General features: G+C 35.9%; 1 protein-coding gene and 1 long non-coding RNA gene across 2 annotated transcripts; one reads left to right on the top strand and one right to left on the bottom strand.

Moving 5' to 3' along the window:
• Nucleotides 1–1,816: 1,816 nt before the first annotated feature.
• LOC113274498 lies at nucleotides 1,817–5,658 on the bottom strand. The gene is made up of 4 exons (XM_026523876.1): nucleotides 5,275–5,658; nucleotides 2,340–2,377; nucleotides 1,962–2,034; nucleotides 1,817–1,840 (listed from the first exon to the last, which is right to left on the bottom strand). The coding sequence occupies exons 1-4, from the start codon at nucleotides 5,656–5,658 to the stop codon at nucleotides 1,817–1,819; spliced, it is 519 nt and encodes a 172-aa protein (XP_026379661.1).
• Nucleotides 5,659–18,558: 12,900 nt separating this feature from the next.
• On the top strand, nucleotides 18,559–21,139 carry LOC113273415. Its single transcript, XR_003322385.1, has 3 exons — nucleotides 18,559–18,918; nucleotides 20,195–20,289; nucleotides 20,902–21,139. It is a non-coding gene; the product is annotated as an uncharacterized LOC113273415 (long non-coding RNA).
• The last annotated feature ends 458 nt before the right edge of the window (nucleotides 21,140–21,597 follow it).

Below are 21,597 nucleotides of genomic sequence, written 5' to 3' on the forward strand. Positions count from 1 at the left end.
TAGTTTTTATTATGTTTTCTACTTGTCTACACCGTTATGGTGGTCTTATTTACTCTTTTGAGGTTTATCTTCGCTTTACTGGCGATTCTTGGTTATTGGGTTGGGTTTTAAGATCAATAGTGATGCTCTCCAACGACGAAATCTTCATCTTGGTTGTCTCCGACGACGGAATCTTCATCATCAACTTATCCGGAGATGGAATCTCCGTAGGTGGTTTTTTTGACGATGGAAGCTTCATCACTAGTTACAAGAGATTTGAGCAAGTCACTCCTACTTTGGGAGCACATCTTTCTATAGAAGAAAAACAAATTAAATGGTTGGAAGTTAATTCCGAGAAAAACCATTCTTCTTCCGATTTAATCGGATCTTATTCATACTTGTATTTGTATGACTCTGGTAATCCTTCTCTTTCTCTTGTCGGATTTCTCGATATTGTACTTTTTATGATATGTTCTTGTTACTTTGTATTCTCTTATTTTCGATCTTAAACTCATTGTAACCTCGAATTTTCATTAATGAAAGGGTTCTTTTTTATCAAAAAAAAATATTTGAGAATTAATCAGACCAAAGAATTATTCACACCAAATGGTTGAATGTCAGGCAGTACTCCAAGCCTAAAGAGGATCAATGTAAGTTTTCAGAATAATCAGTCAAATACTTGAAGGAGACGGTAAAAGAACAAAAAAAGAAAAACATGGTTCTCTCAGACAAGCTGAACTTTAGCTTCTTATTCTATAGGGAGCAAGAAAATGGTCAGGGACAAAAGCTTTTGTCTCTATATTTAAATTCAAGTCAGTTTCCTCAGTTGCAGCCGAATGTCAGGCTTCGAGTTGTATTTATACTTCTGTTAACAAGTCAATTCACAAACAATCTTAAACTAATTAAGATGGATATTGGCGTCACTTTTTCTTTCCTGTGTGGTGTGAAAAATGTAGCTATAACCTCGGATTTTACTTCTAAGACAGAAACTCATATGATGTGATAGGAAGAAGAAATATCTTACCCAATTCTAAGATATTTACAAATTTGATTGGGAAATTGGACGTGGTGCTCGAATTTTCCTGGTTAGAGCCTCTTGAACCAATGAAATGATAACTTGTTGACCCGTGATGTTTCAATAAAATAATCGGAGAAAGATATGAAACATGTTTGTCGTGTATTTTTTTCTTCTTCTTTTTCTTTTTTTGATCAACAAAACGATATAATTTTATACTCCTCCCTTCCCATATTAATTGAGCTCATTGGTTTTAAATTTTTTCCCACGAATAATTAAGTTATCTCACTAATTAAGAGGGTATTTCTAAAACCGCTCTTTTAATTGAATATTGTTATTATAAAAAATATGTATAATTTGATAGTCATGTTTATGTTCGTTACCTATGTGTTTTAAAATGCTTTTCAATAGTATAAAGTTTACGAAAAACCATGGTATAGTTCAAGAGATAAATCATTTCTAAATTTTACTAATTATTATCCATAAGGATATAATCATTCAAACATACTCTTCTTTTCTTTTTGCTTTAATAATTGTGCAAACTACAAATAGCTCAATTAATTTGGTACGGAGAGTATACATGAAAAAGAATGAAAGAATTACGTAAAAACCGAGAATTGTTGTTTATTCTTAGGTTAGCTACCTACCTCTCCTTTCTTATTAAACATATTACATATGTGCAGAAGCATATCCACTAGCTACACAGGGACTTTCGATCTGTTAAACCACATATGAATCAGCCTTAAGATGCTATACTGCAAAGTAAAAGAAGAAACACAGCTCTTTTGTATACTTGCCGCATATAGTATCCATTCATGAGCTCTAAATAGCCGGTGAAACCACATCCTGTTAACAGATGACAGATAGATTGGTCAGATTATTCATTTTTGATGACAACTTTGCACATTACAAGCTTGAATCATGCGGTGATTGTGATTAGCAGTGAAAATAGTAGATAAGGGCTTACGAGTGGTCCAAACCGAGTGTAACGTATTAACACCCTTTTCATAATGAGGATCTTATTGCACTGAATATAAGATCTGAAGTATAAGCAACCACGCAGTTGTCAATTAAACCATTCATTATAGATTGATAAGTATGCAAATTAGACGAGCATAAAGAAATAGACTAGTTTGCAAAACTCATATCCACAAGGTTTTAAACGAACCATGTTAGTCATTGGTTCTAAATAAATCTATATTGCCATCGCTAGCTGGATAAGTTTCATTTCCTAAACGGTGTTAGAGATGATCCATTACTCCACTAGGATGGATTTAAACCCTTGCAAGCGACATAACTACATAAAAATGAGCCAAGTTTCGAGCTACTAAAGTGTAACACTCACCTGTGCAGAGCCAGGTCATCTGAAAGTTTTCCTTTTTCCTTAAACCAGTACCTCATACCGCATAGATTATATATTATCGGAATAGATGTTGTACATGTAAAGTAGAAGTGATTCAAAAAGAGACTCAGTTATAGTAAACTGCATTGAGTTTACATTTTGGAATATATGGGATTCAAAAAGATAGGTGAGATTATATTCAAAAAGATATATGTTACACTCAGTCTATTCATAAATATATGTTATTCGAAAAGAGACTAAGTTGTTGTGAACTCAATAATATATAAGTAGTATATTTTACATTTTGATTCATATATATTTATGCTTTTAAACGGATAAAAGTATCACATTAGTCACATACGAGAGACATGAAATTTTACGAGACTTATATGGTACAAATATATCTTGTATATTTAGCCACAAAAGATGTTTGTTATTAGCAATATGAAAACACCTAAAATAAATACTAGTAGCACAATACTTTTTTGATTGGAACCTACAAAATTTAAACTAGGAAGAGCAAACAGTGGGATCGAGATTTTGGTGTCGAGAATAAATAAATTAAAACTAAGAAAATTTGGAAAAAAAAAATCAAAATTACAAAGGACCAAGACTAGGGATTCCACTGATAGACATATTCGAACGATTATCATAAATTTAAATTTTCCGACAACTCTAGCATTAAAACCACAAATAATAACTACCAAAGCAATCAAACTTTCTAAAATCATCTTGTAAACACTAAGCATAGATATCAGAAAATTCAATTTAAGAATAACCTTTCGAATTTGATAAAAAATGAGTAAGGAACTTTGTTAAATATTGTGCAACATTATTAGTTACAGTCAATCGATGAGATAATGAAAATATCTTAGAGTGAACATAAAATTAACATAGAATTATCAATCATTTATGGTGCACGGTTTCCTACTTCTCCTTAGCCGCAGGAGAATTAACAATTTATTTTGGAATTAAACAACATAATTAAATCAAAAGTGTCCATTTTTATTTATTGATATAATAAGTTCTCGATCTTATTCTCTGCCGATTACGGTTTCGAAAAGGAAATGCGACAACTAGAGAACATCTTGCGGAGTCTCTACAATATATACATATTCACAAAGTGTAATCATGGGAATAGCATATTGCAATTCTTGAAATAGTTTACTCCTTTTCTAGCTAGTGACGAACACAAAGAATTAAGAGCTTAACCTCTATATGAGAACAGATGAGATATTCGCTCCAAGCAAGTTCACTCGATCGCATAATCACGAATAATATAAAAAGAAATTAAATAAATCAGTAGTTAATTAGTAAGTTGCCAGTAAACATAAATAGATGTTAAATTTAAAATAAAAAAAACAATCAACACGTTAAGAAAACCAAGGACTTCCCAGATCAGCAAACATGAACAGTAAGTCCAAATCCTTTCCCATGTTTTAAGATCCTACGCTAGTACTTAAACAGTACATGTCCGAAACGATACAAAATGAGTTCAGAACATTTCCACTACTCACTCACATATATATACAGCTAAACCCAGCGCATATATAACGGTGCTTGAGAACGATTCTCTTCTACCAAATTTCCTTTTTGGAGATGAGATTTAAGACTTACATAAAGCCAAACTTCCTTCTTAGGAATGAACTTAGAGACTTACAAAAAATACTCTGAATCAATGTGAGATAACGCTTCATAGATAAATCACCACCTTCGAACCCCAACTATTTTAAGCTAATAAAACTTGTTGTCATAGTGCACAACTTAAATCCCAATATTCCGACTCACAAAAAACAAAAAACATAGCTAACAGTTAAGCCTACAATACTCCTTATTGCAGTCGGATATAGTAAAGTTAATTCCACTACCAATCTCCTTTTTTATGTTCCATAACTAGCCTGTTGTACGTCCCTCCCGTCATAAATATCTACTAATTGGGTGAGAGAACCCCTACCACTTTGTAAACTGAATTTAATGACGAGTCTCCACTAACCATTTAAAATTACTGCTCACCAAAGTCCACATAAATCTAAGCTGATGGTGTTCACATCTCGACACATTTGAACTTGGTACTCTACTGACAACATTCACCCATAATCATCATGACATTTCAAGACATTAATTCCAACATCTGCAATCACGTCCGATCCATCATACCCTACATAATATCCACTTAATGCGTAGCCTATGGACAAAAGTTGAAGGGCTAATCCAAGGAAAAATATTCACGTCATGAGCAACAACAAAAAAAACCAGGAGATGTCTAACTAAATTCTTATTACTCTGCTCACCATTCTACGTACCGAAACGACCTTATCTATCCGTATCATAACCATTTTATCAATTTACTTTATAATTAAATCAAACTATAGAACATATATAAATCCACAGATGATCAAGTTAATTAGCATAGCAGATTGATTAAACCACAAACAAACATCAAAATTAACGAGATATTTAATTGTCATTTCTGCATCTACCCGAACCTAAGAGATTCGAATCAACTTCCCTTAACCTTCGGTTTGTCCAGCTGAAATTAAAACCTTCCGGGAAGAAGATGGTTCACTTATCAAGTCCAAAAAAAATCACAGAGAAGTAGAAATAATGAGCATGAAATCAGATTAAAAAGAAAACAGTAAAAAAACCTAGGTTATACGTACTTCTAGTTTTGCTTCCACTCTGAGCTCCCTTCCAATACGCGTTTTTTTTTTTTGTTTTCTTTTTTTTGAAACCTTGGAATTCATATCAGGGATGAGAATCCCTTACGACTATAAATATACTTCTCGAAACCTAATTTAGTACTAGTATTAAGTTGACACTATTTTTGTTAAGGGGACACCATAATTCTTATGAGTAGTTAAAAATTGCCTACTTAAAAAGTAAGATATTACAGTCTACCTCACTAGGAACAGGATTCCGTCCTCGGAATCAAGTTTACCTCATTATTAAAAAGATGCGGGTGAGAACGATGGATAACATCCTCACTCTCCCAAGTGGCCTCTCGCTCGTTCTGTGGATTCCATTGCACTTTGACAAATGGTAATGCCCGAGATCGTAGTTTTATTACTTGTCGCTCTACGATACGAATTGGATTGTTTTCAAAGGCGGCATCTGGTTTCACAACCAACTCAGTAAGATCTTCTTGTTGAGATCGCTCTTCATCCCTTAAGTGTGTACCTAACATTGAAACATGAAATACATTGTGCACCATGGACAGCTGTTGTGGTAACTCTAATTGGTATGCCACGTTTACAATCTTATTAGTTATAGGAAAAGGTCCAATGAACCTAGGAGCCAACTTAACCTTTTTTTCAAACCTCATTACTCCCTTCATAGGAGACACCTTGAGTAATAACTCATCTCCAACTTCAAGAGGTAATGGTCGACGCTTCTATCTGCATAACTTTTCTGCCTACTCTGAGCTCTACAAAGACAATCCTTAACCACTTGGATCTTCTCTGTAGTGAGATGAACCAGTTCATGCCCCAAAAATATCTTTTCACCCACTTGTACCCAACATATCGGTGAACGACAAGGTCTTCCATACCAATGCTCGACTGATAACTATTATTGTAAGCAAATTCTTCCCACGATAAATATTCATCCAAATTTCCTTGGAAATCTAGCACACGCGCTCGAAGCATATCCTATTTGATTAACTCTCTCCGTATGACCATCAGTCTGACGATGAAATGAAGTACTCAAATCCAACTCTGAACCCATAGCTTGTTGAAATCCTCTCCAAAACTTAGAAGTAAATTGGACACCCCTATCAGAAAAAATTGAGACCGACATGCGATGCAATACCGCAATATTCTCTACGTAGAGCTTACATAATATATCAACACTGTAAGTAGTTTGCACTGGTAAAAAGTGTGCTGACTTAATCAATCTATTCACTATTACCCAAATAGAGTCATGTCCTCTCTTTGATCTCGATAGTCCAACTATAAAACCCATGGATATATTATCCCATTTCCATTCTGGTATTGGGAGTGGTTCTAATTCTCCTGCTTGCTTTTGGTGTTCAATCTTAACTTGCTGACAAGTTCGGCATTTAGAAACATATCCTGCAATATTTTCCTTCATACTTTTCCACCAAAGTTGTCTACGTAAATCCCTATACATTTTTGTAGATCCAGGATGGACAGTGTAGCGACTACGCTGAGCTCTATCTAACACCTCACATCTCAACTACGCATCCACGGGCACACATAACCAACCTTAAAGTCGAAGCCCGCCATCCATCCGTATATCAAAATATTCACTTAAGTATCCATCTCCAAGTAATTTCGCACACCAATCATCCTTGGATTGAGCATGAATGATGCGGCTAATAAGTGCAGGTTGTACCACAAGATTACCCAAAAAATGCTTGAGAAGCAGAAGAGTTCTTGATGTCTAAGTCAAACTCATGAACTGTCTCCAACATCCTCCACTCTTCCACCATCATGGAAGATAACAAACCTCTTGGTTTTCGACTCAAGGAATCATCTAAAAGATTCACCTTACCAGGGTGATATTGTAAGACAAAAGTGTAATCATTGATGAGCTCTATCCATCGACGTTGTCTCATATTCAAATACTTTTGGGAAAATAAATACTTTAGACTTTTGAGATCAGTGAAAAGCTCAAATCTCTCGCCATACAAGTAATGACACCACAACTTCAGAGCAAAATCTACCGCTGCCAACTCCAAGTCATGGGTTGGACAATTCTTCTCATGGACACACAATTGCCTAGACACATAGGCAATAACCTTACCTTCCTGCATCAAAACACATCCCAGTCCCAGAAGTTAGGCATCAGTTTAAACCACAAGCTCCTTTCCTTCTTCAGGTAAGGTCAAAACTGGTGCCGAAGTAAGCTTAGTCTTAAGCTCCTGAAAAGCGTTATCACACTTAGAATCCCAAACAAACGGTACTCCCTTATTAGTCAGATTAGTAAGTGTTCCCACAATTCGAGAAAAATCTTTAATAAAGCGACAGTAATATCCAGCTAAACAAAGAAAGCTTTGAATCTCCGAAACCGTTGCAGGTGGTTTCCAACTTAAAATTGCCTCGATTTTGGCATGATCTACATAAACTCCTGATTCAGGTAACACATGCCCTAAAAACTTAAATAATTGTTTCCAAAATTCACATTTCGAAAACTTTACAAACAACTGATGCTCTCTCAAAGTATGCAACACTAAGCTTAAGTGTTCCTCGTGTTCTTCCCGAGTCTTAGAGTACACAAGAATATCATCAATAAAAACAATACCAAACTGATCAAGAAAATCTCTAAATACACGATTCATCAAGTCCATAAACATTTTTGATGCATTTGTAAGCCCAAAAGGAATCACCACAAACTCATAAGAACCATAACGAGTCAGAAATACAGTCTTGGAAATATCTTGCTCTCTAACAAGAAGCTGATGATAGCCTGATTGCAAGTCGATCTTCGAAAACTATATCGCTCTTTTTATCTGGTCAAATAGATCATTAATCATAGATAAATGATAATTTTTTCTTATCGTGACCTTGTTCAGTTCATGGTAATCAACACATAATCATAAAGAACCATCTTTCTTTTTGATAAATAAAACGGGTGCACCTCATGGTGGAGAACTACGTCGAATAAATCATTGACTTAAATGTTGGTCAATATGAGACTTCAATTCCTGCATTTCCTTTGGATACATTCTATAAGGAGCACGATCAATAAGCGTCGTATCTGGTTGGAGTTCGACGCAAAACTCTATTTGCCTACTTGGATCCAAGAACCTCTAGGAACTAATCTGCAAAATCAGACACTACAGGTATACTCGCAGTCTGCAGAGACTCATTATATACTACTTCACCCTTGATATGTCTAAGGAAAGCTTCTACAAACAGAATTCGATATGTAGTCTGCACCACTACCTTAGATTGACCCGTCTTTGCAAAAGTGATTGTCTTTTCAGCACAATCTAATTGCACAAAATTAGAAGATAACCAGTTCATTCATAATATTACATCATAAGGAACCATCTCAAGCACATAAAGGTTTGCCGAATGCTCAACATCTCCAATCATAATAGGATAAGCATCAACCCTTTTGCTCAACTCTACCATACTACTAGTAGGGGTAGCAACACATAGAAGAAAATCACACACTACCACAGAAATATTTATCATGCAAACTAACTTAGCATAAATGAAAGAATGAGTAGCTCCAGTATCAAATAAAATACTGACAGGTTCACTTAAAATGAAGAAGGTACCTCCCAAAGTAGTATTCTCTATCTCACGTTGTTGCACGGCAAAGAGTTGACCCTGACCACGAGGTTGAACATTACGATTTGCAACCCCAGTGTTCAGTTGATCACGTCTGTCTGTTGTTTGGACCTTCTCTTTGGTACATTCTGATGCCTTTTGCCCTTTTCAAGACAGTTATAACAATACCATTGAAGTTAATTGGTTTGGTGGAAATGGCCTCGCCCTCAGCTGGAATTAGTGCCCTTTCATTATCGCCTTCTTCTGACCACGGTTCCCTTGATTCCAATACCACTTCCTTTTCTTCCCTAGCTAATCACCTTGTTGAGTGACATTCTGGGTCTGCTGGTTCTTACCACTTCCATGTTGACTCGATGAAGACTTTGATGCACGACCAACCTTACTACCCCCCTTCAGGTATTCATCATCCCTCTTATGAGCCAAATAATCTTGCTCAAGCTCTCTGGAACACTCAACATCCCTAACATATGTGTCAACCATATGATTTCCAACAATATGCCTCTGATACCCAGCATTTAGACCATAAACAAACCTACATCTATTTTTCTCTTCAGTATCTACCAGGTGAGGTACAAACATCGACAATCTTGAGTATTCAATCTCGTACTCTGTAACAAATAAAGTATCATGCTTCAATGAAAGAAACTCTGTGTTCTTAGCATTTAAAATACTCTAAGGGAAATATTTGTCATCAAACATACGAATGAAGTCTGTCCATAACATGGTGGCATGATCCAAGCCATGTGAAGATGAAATCCACTAAGTATGAGCGTCTCCAGTGAGCTGAAAGGTAGCGAATCTCTGCTTAAAGACTTCTGTGCAAGAAGGTCCTATGGTCCTAAAAATCTTGACCATCTCATCCTTCCATTCATAGGCTATCATTGGGTTATCATACTTTCCAGAAAACTCTTTCAGGTTCAACTTCTTGAACTGAAACTGAACCTTTCTGTACATATCTTCCTCAGTTTCAGCAGGCAGTCCTTGGTTCTGATGATTGTTGACTTGTCCAACATTTTGATTCATAACAACAACGACTGCTTGGGCTATTAACTGGGTCAGTTGTGCCATATTCACATTCACAGTATGATTTCCTAATTGTGGTTCATCTCCATCAATAGGACCACCATTTCCGGTACCACCTCTTCCACTACTATTACGTCTCCTAGTACCACGCCTTGACATTCCTATATAAGTCAAGGATAATCTTAGAAAAAAAGAAAAAAAGAAAAAAATATACTACAATTTATAAAGCATATTCAAACCATGGAGATACATAACGAAATGTCCTAGACTCACTGCCCCCAAGTCCTAGAGTTACTCTAACCTAAGATCCTGATACCAACTGTAACAACCCCACTTTCCATGTAACCCAGCCGATTAAATAGAAAGTCCGTCGTCAATTCCCTGAAAAGGGTACGTAACCAACAGAAAACTAGGAACACGGTTCCATTACAGTTGAGTATGCAGAGGGGAATTTTATTTCTTAACAAAAATAACGATGTCGAGTAATTATGGTGTTCTTGACTTCAACAATATAATCCATCCTTAAATAACATCGAACTAACAAAAGAAAAAAATGAAGTCTACCCAAGTGTGATTATCCCTACCGCCTCACAACTATATAACGAAAAGTAAATAAGAAGAACAGTAGATATCCACCCTCAGTAAGATATCTTCAGAATATCCACCAGAACTGGAATCAGTCAAACTCCTTCACGATTCCCTATTAACACCTGGAAAAATCCACGGGAGCTAATCTCCAAGCAAGTTCACTCAATCGCCTAATCACAAATAATATAAAAAAAAATTAAATAAATCACTAATTAATTAGTAAGTTGCTAGTAAACATAAGAAGGTTTTAAATTTAAAATAGAAAAACAGTAATCACATTAAGAAAACCAATGACTTCCCTGATTAGCAAACATGAACTTTAAGTCCAAATCCTTTCCCGTGTTTTAATTTCTCATGTTTTAAGATCCTACGCTAGTACTTACTCAGTACATGTCCGAAACCATACAAAATGAGTTCAGAACATTTCCACTACTCACTCACATATATATACAACTAAACCCAGAGCACCTATAACGGTGCCTGAGAACGCATCACCTCTATCAAATTTCCTGGTTTGGAAATGAGTTTTAAGACTTACATAAAGCCAAACTTCCTTCTTAGGAATGAATTTAGAGACTTACAAAGGATCAGTGTGAGATAACGCTTCATAGATAAATCACCACCTTTGAACCCCAACTATTTTAAGATAAAAAACTTGTTGTTATAGTGCACAGGTTAAATCCTAATATTCTGAATCATAAAAAAAAAAAAAACATAGCTAACAATTAAGCCTACGATACTCCTTACTGCAGTCGGATATAGTAAAGGTAATTCCACTACCAATCTCCTTTTTCTGTTCCATAACTAGCCTGTTGTACGTCTTTCCTATCATAAATATCTACTAATTGGGTGAGAGAACTCTACCACTTTGTAAACTGAATTTAATTACGAATCTCCACTAACCATTTAAAATTAGTACTCACCAAAGTCCACATAAATCTAAACTGATGGTGTCCACATCTTGACACATTTGGAATTGGTACTCTACTGGTAACATTCACACATAATCATGACATTTCAAGACATTAATCCCAACATCTGCAATCACGCCCGATCCATCCTGCCATACATAATATTCACTAACTGCGTAGCCTATGGACAAAAATTGAAGGGCTAATCCAAGGGACAATATTCACATCATGAGCAACAAAAAAATAATCAGGAGATGTCTAACTGAATTCTCACTACCCTGCTCACAATTCTACATACCGAAACGACCCTATCTATCCATATCATAATCATTTTATCAATTTAGATCAAATAATAAAACATATATAAATCCACAAATGATCAAGTTATCAAAGCATATTGGTTAAACCACAAACAAACATCAAAATTCACTAGATATTTAATTGTCATTCTACATCTACCGAAACTAGGAGATTCGAATCAACTTGCCTTAACTTTCGGCTTGTCCAGCTGAAACTAAAAACCTCTTAGGAAGAAAATAATTCACCTATCAAGTCCTAAAATATCACGGAGAAGTAGAAATAATGAGCATGAAATCAGATCAAAACCTAGGTTATACGTACTCCTAGTTTTTCTTCCGCTCTGAGCTCCCTTCTAATACGCCGTTATTTTTCTATTTTTATCTTTTGAAACCAAAGAATTCATATCAGGGATAAGAATCCCTTACGACTATAAATATACTTCCCTAAAACATAATTTAGTACTAGTACTAAGTTGGCACTATTTCTGTTAAGGGGCCATCATAATTCTTATGAGTAGAGTTAAAAATTTCTTACTTAGAAAGTAAGATATTACATTTCCCATATATAGGTAGACTTGTAATGCTTGCAAACACAAGTCCCTATCAACTTCAATGACCGTTCTTCTAATATAATTAGTTCAAAAGACCAACTTCTGAATACCAACATCATGGATGTTAACATAGGATACTCTTGTGATAACGTCAAATCCTTCACTTTTGTGATGCCCCAATTATTAAACCTGCTTAGCTAATCAGATTACAACCTAACCGAAACATCAAATCTAGATTAACGAACTGAAAAACCCAAGCTCTCTAATGAACAACTCTAGAGTGATATAAATATATATTAATATGTTGTTTTACAGATAAACAAAGAATACACATTTAAAAATACATAAACATTTTTAGTTCGATAAAGCTTTAAGCCATGAAAACAGATATCTTTACGTGCACCAATTCTTCTGATAACTGAAACTAAAGTGAAAACGAGTGAGCACATCATCCTAAAGGGAGTGATCAGTGGAAACAAATAGCTCTCATGTAATCACTAACATGCTTCACAGTTCTAACACAACAGTAATCCAAAGAACAAAAATGAATTAAAACATTCAACAATTTATGCATCAAGAAGTAAGTGTTACCTTAACCCCGCAAAACTCTTTAGAGAAGACGACACGAGAATAACTCCAATCAATAATAACATCTTCCACATTAAATTTCCGCCGAAATCAAGATTCAGAATATTACCATCAAGATTAGATAGTTAGGAAAACAAGTATAATATGCACACGAGCGATTTTCCCAAAATAAAGTAATATATATACTGACGAAACAAGGAAAAATCCGCCCTACTACGTAATATCAAAATAGGGAAGAAGCCACCTTACTATTAATATTGCATATACTACCGAAACGGGAAAGAAGCCTCTCTATTAAGATACTATGAAAACGAGGAAAAAGCCACCCTACTACATAATATTCAAACAGGGAGGAAACCACCCTACTCAATTTAGCTAAGATTTGTGGTGAAACACAGTCACTCCTCGCGGGGAAACCACACAACACATATCACACAACATACTCATTCATCTACATTCAGTCATCCTCATGGATATCAAGGATTCATCATGCTCGCAAATGAAGTAAACTTAATCACTACAAAAAGGTTACAGAGTTCCCACATCTTTTGATGACAAGTCATACCTATCTCGAGATTCGCGATCCATTAGCTCATTAAGTCTTTAAATCTATCGTTGTTAATATAGATTGACTGTCAATAATACAAATACTCTAAGAATATTAGTAAACAAGTTCCCATAATATTCATAATATATTGTAAAAGTTTCCGGCGGCCAAGTGAAATAACTAATAATTATTAATTTTATTAATTGTTTTATAACTTGGTGTTCTCTAATTTTTTTCACCATCTCACGGTTCTGAATTGATATTTTTATGTGATCGACGGCTCCCAATCTCTTAAAACAAAAATCATAAATCGTGGTTGAGAATGATTCCGTCTATTATGGCCTATATCAACGTACATGATTGAGCCATGTTGGATTCCCGTTCTTCTCTCTCCATTTTAATTAGTTCTCCATCAATGTTTCTCATTATTTCCTCGATAAAAAGACCCAAAAAAAACGGCAATGTCCCAACCGTTTCAAATTGTTTGATATCAATGGAATTAAACCTTGTTAAAAATATAAACTTGATTATGCTTAATCAAAATTAGAAGAATCTAGAAAAATGGAGACTTATCCATTAAATCGGTTAGCTTAATATCAAGAAATATCTAGAGGCCGTATGTTAACAAGAAATGTCTAGAAGAGTCAAGTCAGTACGTTATCTAGAAATGTCTAGATATGGTCAAAGTCTATACGTTAATAAAAAAATAAATAAAAATGTAAAGAATCATCTAGAGTAGGTGCTATATTAGATAGTTAGAGAAAGTTCTGGAGCATAAAGAGGTTGGTTAATCAAATCCTATAAATAGGCATCAGTTGTAACCATTGTGAATTGTAATTGAGTGAAAACCAAAGTTAGTGGCAAGGTGAGAATCAAAGTGAGTTTATGTAAGACGTTGTATGTACAACTATAGTTTTGAGAGTGAAACAAAATTCAGTTTTTTCATTGTGTGTTGTGAGCCCATTTTCAAATCATTCAATACCCATTTAGCCCATTAACTCCAAAATCATTTCCAACAAAGTGGTATCAGAGCCATAAGACCCTAATGGCTAGTGAAATGTTTCCTTTTCTCGTCCCTAAACTCACTAAAGATAACTATGAAAATTGGAGCATACAAATGAAGGCGTTACTAGGTTCGCAAGATGCTTGGGAGATAGTAGAGAAAGGTTATGTCGAACCGGAAAATGAAGCGGCGCTTCCGCAAAATGAAAAAGATGCGCTGCGCATTTCAAGAAAGAGAGACAAGAAGGCTCTTTACCTCATCTATCAAGGAATGGATGAGTCGTCGTTCGAGAAGATATCGAGAGCTGCTAATGCAAAGCAAGCATGGGAGATTTTACAAAATTCATTCAAAGGCGTGGACAAAGTAAACAAGGTGCGGTTGCAAACTCTAAGAGGTGAGTTCGAATCTCTCTCCATGAAAGAGTCTGAATTAATATCGGATTATTTTTCAAGAGTTTTAGTTGTTGTTAATCAACTAAGAAGAAATGGCGAGGTCATGGGTGATATTCGTGTGATCGAAAAAATACTACGGTCACTTGTTCCTAAATTCGACTATATCGTCGTTGCAATCGAGGAGTCCAAAGACGTTGAATCCATGACCGTGGATGAGCTCATGAGATCTCTTCAAGCCCATGAAGAAAGAATGAGAAAGAGAAATAAAGAGGGAGCGGTAGAACAAGTTCTACAAGCTAAGCTTACTTTAAAAGACAAAGGAGAGAGCTCTAGTAGTAATGATATAGGAAGAGGACGCGGCTACTACGGCGGAAGAGAAAGAGGCAAGCAAAATAACGATGATCATAGAGGCCAGAGGTCAAGCTCCACAAGAGGTCGTGGCAGAGGAAATAATTCATGGCGCAACAATAATAGGCCAAGGTATGACAAATCTCAAGTCGAATGCTATAACTGTCATAAGCTTGGTCATTATGCTTCGGAATGTCGATCTTCTTCAAATAATGTCGAGGAGAGAGCAAACTACGCTAGTAAAGAAAATAAAGAAGACCAGACCTTGTTGGTGGCATGCAAAGGAGGTGACTATGATGAAAACTATATATGGGTGCTTGATACGGGAGCAAGCAACCATATGTGCGGCACGAAGGAGAAATTCGTGGAGCTTGATGAATCAGTTTCTGGCAATGTGACGTTCGGAAATGGAGCGAAAACTCCGGTGAGTGGTCTTGGCAAAATTTTGATTCGATTAAAAAATGGAAGCCATCAATTTATTTCTAATGTTTATTATGTCCCTAACGTAAAAATGAATATATTAAGTTTGGGACAACTCTAAGAAAAGGGATATAGGATGAACATGGAAAACCTTAGTCTTTTCATAAGAGATAGGAGAGGAAAACTAATTGCCAAAGTGCCAATGACGGGAAATAGGATGTTCTATCTGAACATTCAAAATGACGTCGCGAGATGTATGACTGCTTGTGTGAAAGACTCGTCATGGCTCTGGCATCTTAGATATGGACATCTAAATTTTGGAGGATTAAAGTTACTGTCCAAACAAAATATAGTTAGAGGTTTGCCAAGAATAGACCACCCGTATCAATTGTGCGAAGGATGTTTACTTGGAAAACATTTCAGAAAAGTTTTCCCAAGGAAACACTGACGAGAGCCACAAAGCCACTGGAGTTAGTTCACACAGACGTTTGTGGACCAATAAAGCCAAGCTCGTATGGTGGAAATAACTATTTCCTCATATTTGTCGACGATTTTAGTCGAAAAACATGGGTTTATTTCTTGAAACAAAAATCGGAGGTTTTCTCCAATTTCAAGAAATTTAAATCCCTTGTGGAGAAAGAAAGCGGCTTCGAAATTGTGGCTATGAGATCAGACAGAGGAGGTGAATTTACCTCAAAGGAGTTCGAGTCTTACTGTGAAGACAATGGAATCCGTCGGCCTCTTACGGTTCCATATACACCTCAACAAAATGGAGTTGACGAAAGGCGAAACAGGACAATTCTCAATATGGCCCGAATTATGCTGAAGACAAAGAAAGTACCCAGGGAGTTTTGGGTAGAAGCAGTTGATTGTGCGATTTACCTGATAAACCGTTGTCCTACAAAAAGCTTGTGGAACATGACTCCTTTAGAAGCATGGAGCGGAGTGAAACCCGGTGTCTCACATTTACGAGTATTCGGGAGTATCGCATATGCTCATGTGCCGAGTCAGCTAAGAACGACGTTGGATGACAGGAGCACCAAGTACATATTTATCGGTTATGACCCTCGATCCAAGGGATACAAGTTGTACGATCCAATCAATACAAAGGTCGTCACAAGCCGAGATGTGGAGTTCGATGAAGAAGGCTTCTGGGATTTCGGCGTTCAAGATAAGGATTACAATTTTCTCCCTATTGTAGAAGAAGAAGAAGAACAACCACCCGAACCAGTCGCTCCAGCTACTTCACCACCACCATCACCTCCAGCAGTACATCATGATGATCCATTATCAGCAGATGAAAGTTCTAGAGAAAGGCCCTTACGGACGAGGAGTTTAAATGACATATATGGAGACAATATATCTCTTTTTTGTCTCTTTGCAGAAAGTGAACCAATAAATTTCGAAGAAGCAGTCGAAAGCGAGAAATGGAGAAAGGCGATGGATGAAGAAATCCAGGCTATTGAGAAAAATAACACCTGGGAGCTTGTAACACTTCCGAAAAGAGAAAGAGCAATTGGAGTGAAATGGGTGTCCAAATCCAAGAAAAACGCTAAAGGGGAGGTTGAAAGATACAAGGCAAGATTGGTTGTAAAAGGTTATAACCAAAGAGCAGGTATCGATTATGACGAGGTATTTGCTCCTGTCGCTCGTCTTGAAACTATAAGATTAATTATCTCTCTAGCTGCCCAAAATAGATGGAAAGTCCATCAAATGGACGTCAAGTCAGCCTTTCTAAATGGGAATCTTGAAGAGACGGTATCTGTCGAGCAGCCGCCGGGGTACGAAGTAAAAGGAAAAGAAAATAAAGTCCTGAAGTTGAAAAAGGCTTTATACGGCCTAAAACAAGCGCCGAGAGCATGGTATAGCAGAATCGACAAGTACTTCCAAGAAAATAATTTTAAGAAATTCCCGCATGAACATGCTCTCTATGTGAAGGTGGATGAAAAGGGAGATATGTTGCTCGTCTTCTTATATGTGGATGATTTGATCTTTACCGACAATAATCCAATAATGTTCGAAGAATTCAAGAAAGCAATGACGAGAGAATTTGAGATGACGGACATCGGTATTATGTCATACTATCTCGGGTTCGAAGTAAAACAACGGAAAAATGGAATTTTTATATCTCAAGAAGGATATGCGAAGGAAATCCTTAAGAGATTTAAAATGGAGGAGTGTAATCCGGCAATTACTCCCGTGGAATGCGGTATCAAGCTATCAAAGATCGATGGAGGCGAGAAGGTCAATCCGACTCTTTACAAGAGTCTTGTTGGAAGTTTGAGATACTTAACTTGTACAAGGACAGATATTCTCTACGGAGTAGGACTAATCAGTCGCTACATGGAAGCACCTACGGTTACCCATATGAAGACTGCCAAGAGAATTTTGCGCTACTTAAAAGGTACGATTGATTTCGGTTTATTTTACTCGTCGTCAGAAAAATACAAACTCATTGGATACAGTGACAGTGATTGGGTCGGAGATTTAGATGAAAGGAAAAGTACTACTGGATTTGTGTTTTTCCTCGGAAATACGAGCTTCACTTGGAGTTCGAAGAAGCAACCGATTGTCACACTTTCCACTTGCGAAGCTGAGTACGTCGTAGCAGCATCGTGTGTTTGTCACGCGATATGGCTAAGGAGTTTAATGAAGGAACTTAAAATGGAGCAGGAAGAACCGACAACAATATTTGTGGACAACAAGTCAGCAATGGATTTAGCAAAGAATCCAGTGTTCCACGACCGCAACAAGCACATCGACACACGATACCATTTTATCAGAGAGTGCATATCGGAAAATAAGGTACAATTGAAATACACAAAATCTCAAGACCAAATTGCGGATATATTCACGAAACCACTTAAGCACGAGGACTTCGTCAAATTACGAGAAATTCTTGGAGTTACAACAAATCAAGTTTAAGGGAGGATGTTAAAAATATAAACTTGATTATGCTTAATCAAAATTAGAAGAATCTAGAAAAATGGAGACTTATCCATTAAACCGGTTAGCTTAATATCAAGAAATATCTAGAAGTCGAACGTTAACAAGAAATGTCTAGAAGAGTCAAGGCAATACGTTATCTAGAAATGTCTAGATATGGTCAAAGTCTATACGCTAATAAAAAAATAATTAAAAAATGTAAAGAATCATTTAGAATAGGTGCTATACTAGATAGTTAGAGAAAGTTCTGGAGCATAAGGAGGTCGGTTAATCAAAGCCTATAAATAGGCATCAGTTGTAACCATTGTGAATTGTAATTGAGTGAAAACCAAAGTTAGTGGCAAGGTGAGAATCAAAGTGAGTTTATGTAAGACGTTGTATGTACAACTATAGTTTTGAGAGTGAAATAAAATTCAGTTTTTTCATTGAGTGTTGTGAGCCATTTTCAAATCATTCAATACCCATTTAGCCCATTTACTCCAAAATCATTTCCAACAAACCTCAGTAATTTCCTGGCAATCAATGGAATTAGACCCGTTTCTTTTTCTTTGCAATCACTGCACTGGAATCTTATACACCCAGTGATAGATTTGCACGATTTGGTGATTGAAGCAGCATCAATCTAGGTTGCAGTCTCGCAGAGGTTTCTTTTTCAATTCTTTTATCATGTTTTAGTTTGGCGGAATGGAATTAGAAGCAAAACCAAGTAAGTTTATTCAACTTTTTTTTTCTTCTTATTGTCATGTTAAGAAATTGCACTCCAGACGGTTTGGCAGATCAGTAAGGCTTTTTTAAGAACCTATTCAGCGTTCATTTTTCTCTTTTGGTGTAGATCATTCTTGGACATATTCTTGGAAGGGATCCATGTTTAGTTACTTGATCTTTGTTGTGCAAGTTGACCCCTTTATCATTCGTGTTTATGAGATAACATTATTTTCACTTCCAACCCTTCAATTACATATTGCGGTTTAGTAAATGTGTTAACTTAATATCGGGGTTTTTTTATTTACCCCTGAATGGGTAAGTATTTAGTGGTTCAAACTTCAAAGGTTGAAGTAGAATTTGTTGGTTGAATTTGGATAATAGCCAGCTTGAATTTCATTATGTGCTTGCAGAAAATGTTACATACTTTATTCTTTCCTTTATTATTCTTAGTGTTGTTGTTTTTCTGCTTAATGTGACCTTGATAAATTTTGATTACAGCGGTTGTTCTACTCTTAAAATATATTCCCCAGCATTCTGCCCATTATCAGATTATGCTAATCTGAACCTATGCTTCAGGTTCTAGGATTCTTAACCATAATTCACCATACGCATTCGTGATGGATATGTTTTTCGGTTCCCAACTAATTACATCCAAATGGAGATTCAGACCCAAAAGTTTTTGAATTAAGCACTTGATTCGTGGCTTCTCTTGGCCCAAATTATATGTTAGCTATATAGCAGAGTGGATTTTGAACCTAAAGTCACCCAACTCACAGCCTCTCTTCGCCCAAATTCGTTTTACCATTTTCTGACAAAATTTTATTTTTTTCTACAAATTGCAATCTTAAGGTTCTCTAGTTGTATCAAGAAGGATAGGTAATTGACATTTTAAAGAATGGGCAGTAGCTGAACCTGAGAGTAGAGTTCGTGGGACTGAACCAGATTACGAGTTATAACTATCAGCTCAACTATGTTAAACTATCTTGGACCCTGCAGTTCTAGGTAATGGTGGCTTTCATGGTCACCCTCGAGAATCTTGATAGCATTTGAAGCGTAAGAAGTTTTAGTAAACTCTACACAATCTAACAAATCTGTGTTTAAAACAAAATTAATTTTCCCTGACAAATTAAAACCATAATTGTCATTCGGTTTCACAATATATTGTCATGATTTATCGTATTTGTATACATCTTGACTGTTCTAGATAGGGCACTCATAACAGTACCTATCCAAATTTGTCTTTGTATAATTTTTTCTATCATGTTTTATTGCATCAGGGAAGACTGCGAAATAGGAGTTACACGACAATGATTAAGATGAGCTCGAAAATGCTTATGAGATGTTAGAGAAGATGAAACAGACAGAAGTAGAGGTGTGTATTAATGAAACTGTTCCACTTTCATCTTACTTATCATCAACTTCCTAATTATGTTGCATTTACAAGCTTTAATTGAAGGAATGACGTGCAAATTAAATTGCCAGTGGAAAAGCTAAAGATAATGTTAATTCTCAGCGTTTGATGGTGACTGTATGGTTTATTGACTTACTAGATATTTTTTTACATCCATCACAGTTGATTCAGTTGCTGCTGTATTTTGTTTATAGTATTTAAAAAGCATTCTACGTTTATTAAATGGTATTACCTTGATCTGTTCTTATATATGCAAAAAGGTAAATTAGTAATATTGGGGAATGTGTTCTGAAGTATGTAAGTATATGGTTGGATATTTTGTGAAACGTCTTCCAAGGAATTTAAGTATTAGGTTGGCTATCTGATCAATACCTTTCAAGTATTGGCACTTAATTAATAGTATGTGGTGTCGTGGACCGTCTAAAAATGTTTTTAAGGTACCGAATTGTAGAACTTTTACTTGCCTATAATAATGTTTAGAAACACAGTGAAATTTTAAAATTTTCAACGACATTCATAATGATTGTAAAGAATATGTACCCCATAACTTAATGTTGTTTTTATGTTGTGCAGGCTTGAATGAGTGAAGTACAAGCGAGCGCTAAAAGAAGGAAGCTGGTGTCAGAATCTGGGTCTAAAATGAACATGAGTATCAAGCCTTTGTCCATTTTTTTGAAATCACGATATTACTCATGTAACCTTATTCATTTCTTCATTATCATTGAAAAGAGTCTGCTTTGCGTGTTTTTCATCCACAAAGTGTTGTATTTGGTACCAGTACTTGAATAATGGTCGCTGCAACGAGAAAAAAATAGCCTATAATATCATTGTTTTGGATACTATTTTGGTCCATGCAACCCATGTTTAATTTGTATGTTGTTCAAAAACTACCATTTGAGAATGTGTATTCCAGGCACCAGTAACAATTTACTCTTTCTGTTTCAGCCTTTTAATCTTCTCCTACACTGGTGTTATTGCAATCATACCCAATATTCAAAAGAAACTTTAGGAAACCTTAATTGTTAAGCTGCGTATTTTGGTATAACTAGATTTTGGCCCGTCGACACAGTTTTATGAGGTTATTTTCTGTGCTAAAAGTTAGACTATTGTTGTGAAGTTTCATATGAGTTTGGCATAAGCTATCTATAATAAGCTGAAAAGAGTACTTTTGGTTTCTACTAATTTTCTAATCTATGCCTGAGCAGTGCTATCCCGCACGACCTTGCGAGAAGTTATCCCGCTCAAACGGCTTCTTTACCGTTAGATCAT

Source organism: Papaver somniferum, chromosome 4 (assembly GCF_003573695.1).
Source record: "Papaver somniferum cultivar HN1 chromosome 4, ASM357369v1, whole genome shotgun sequence".
Lineage (NCBI taxonomy): Eukaryota > Viridiplantae > Streptophyta > Magnoliopsida > Ranunculales > Papaveraceae > Papaver > Papaver somniferum.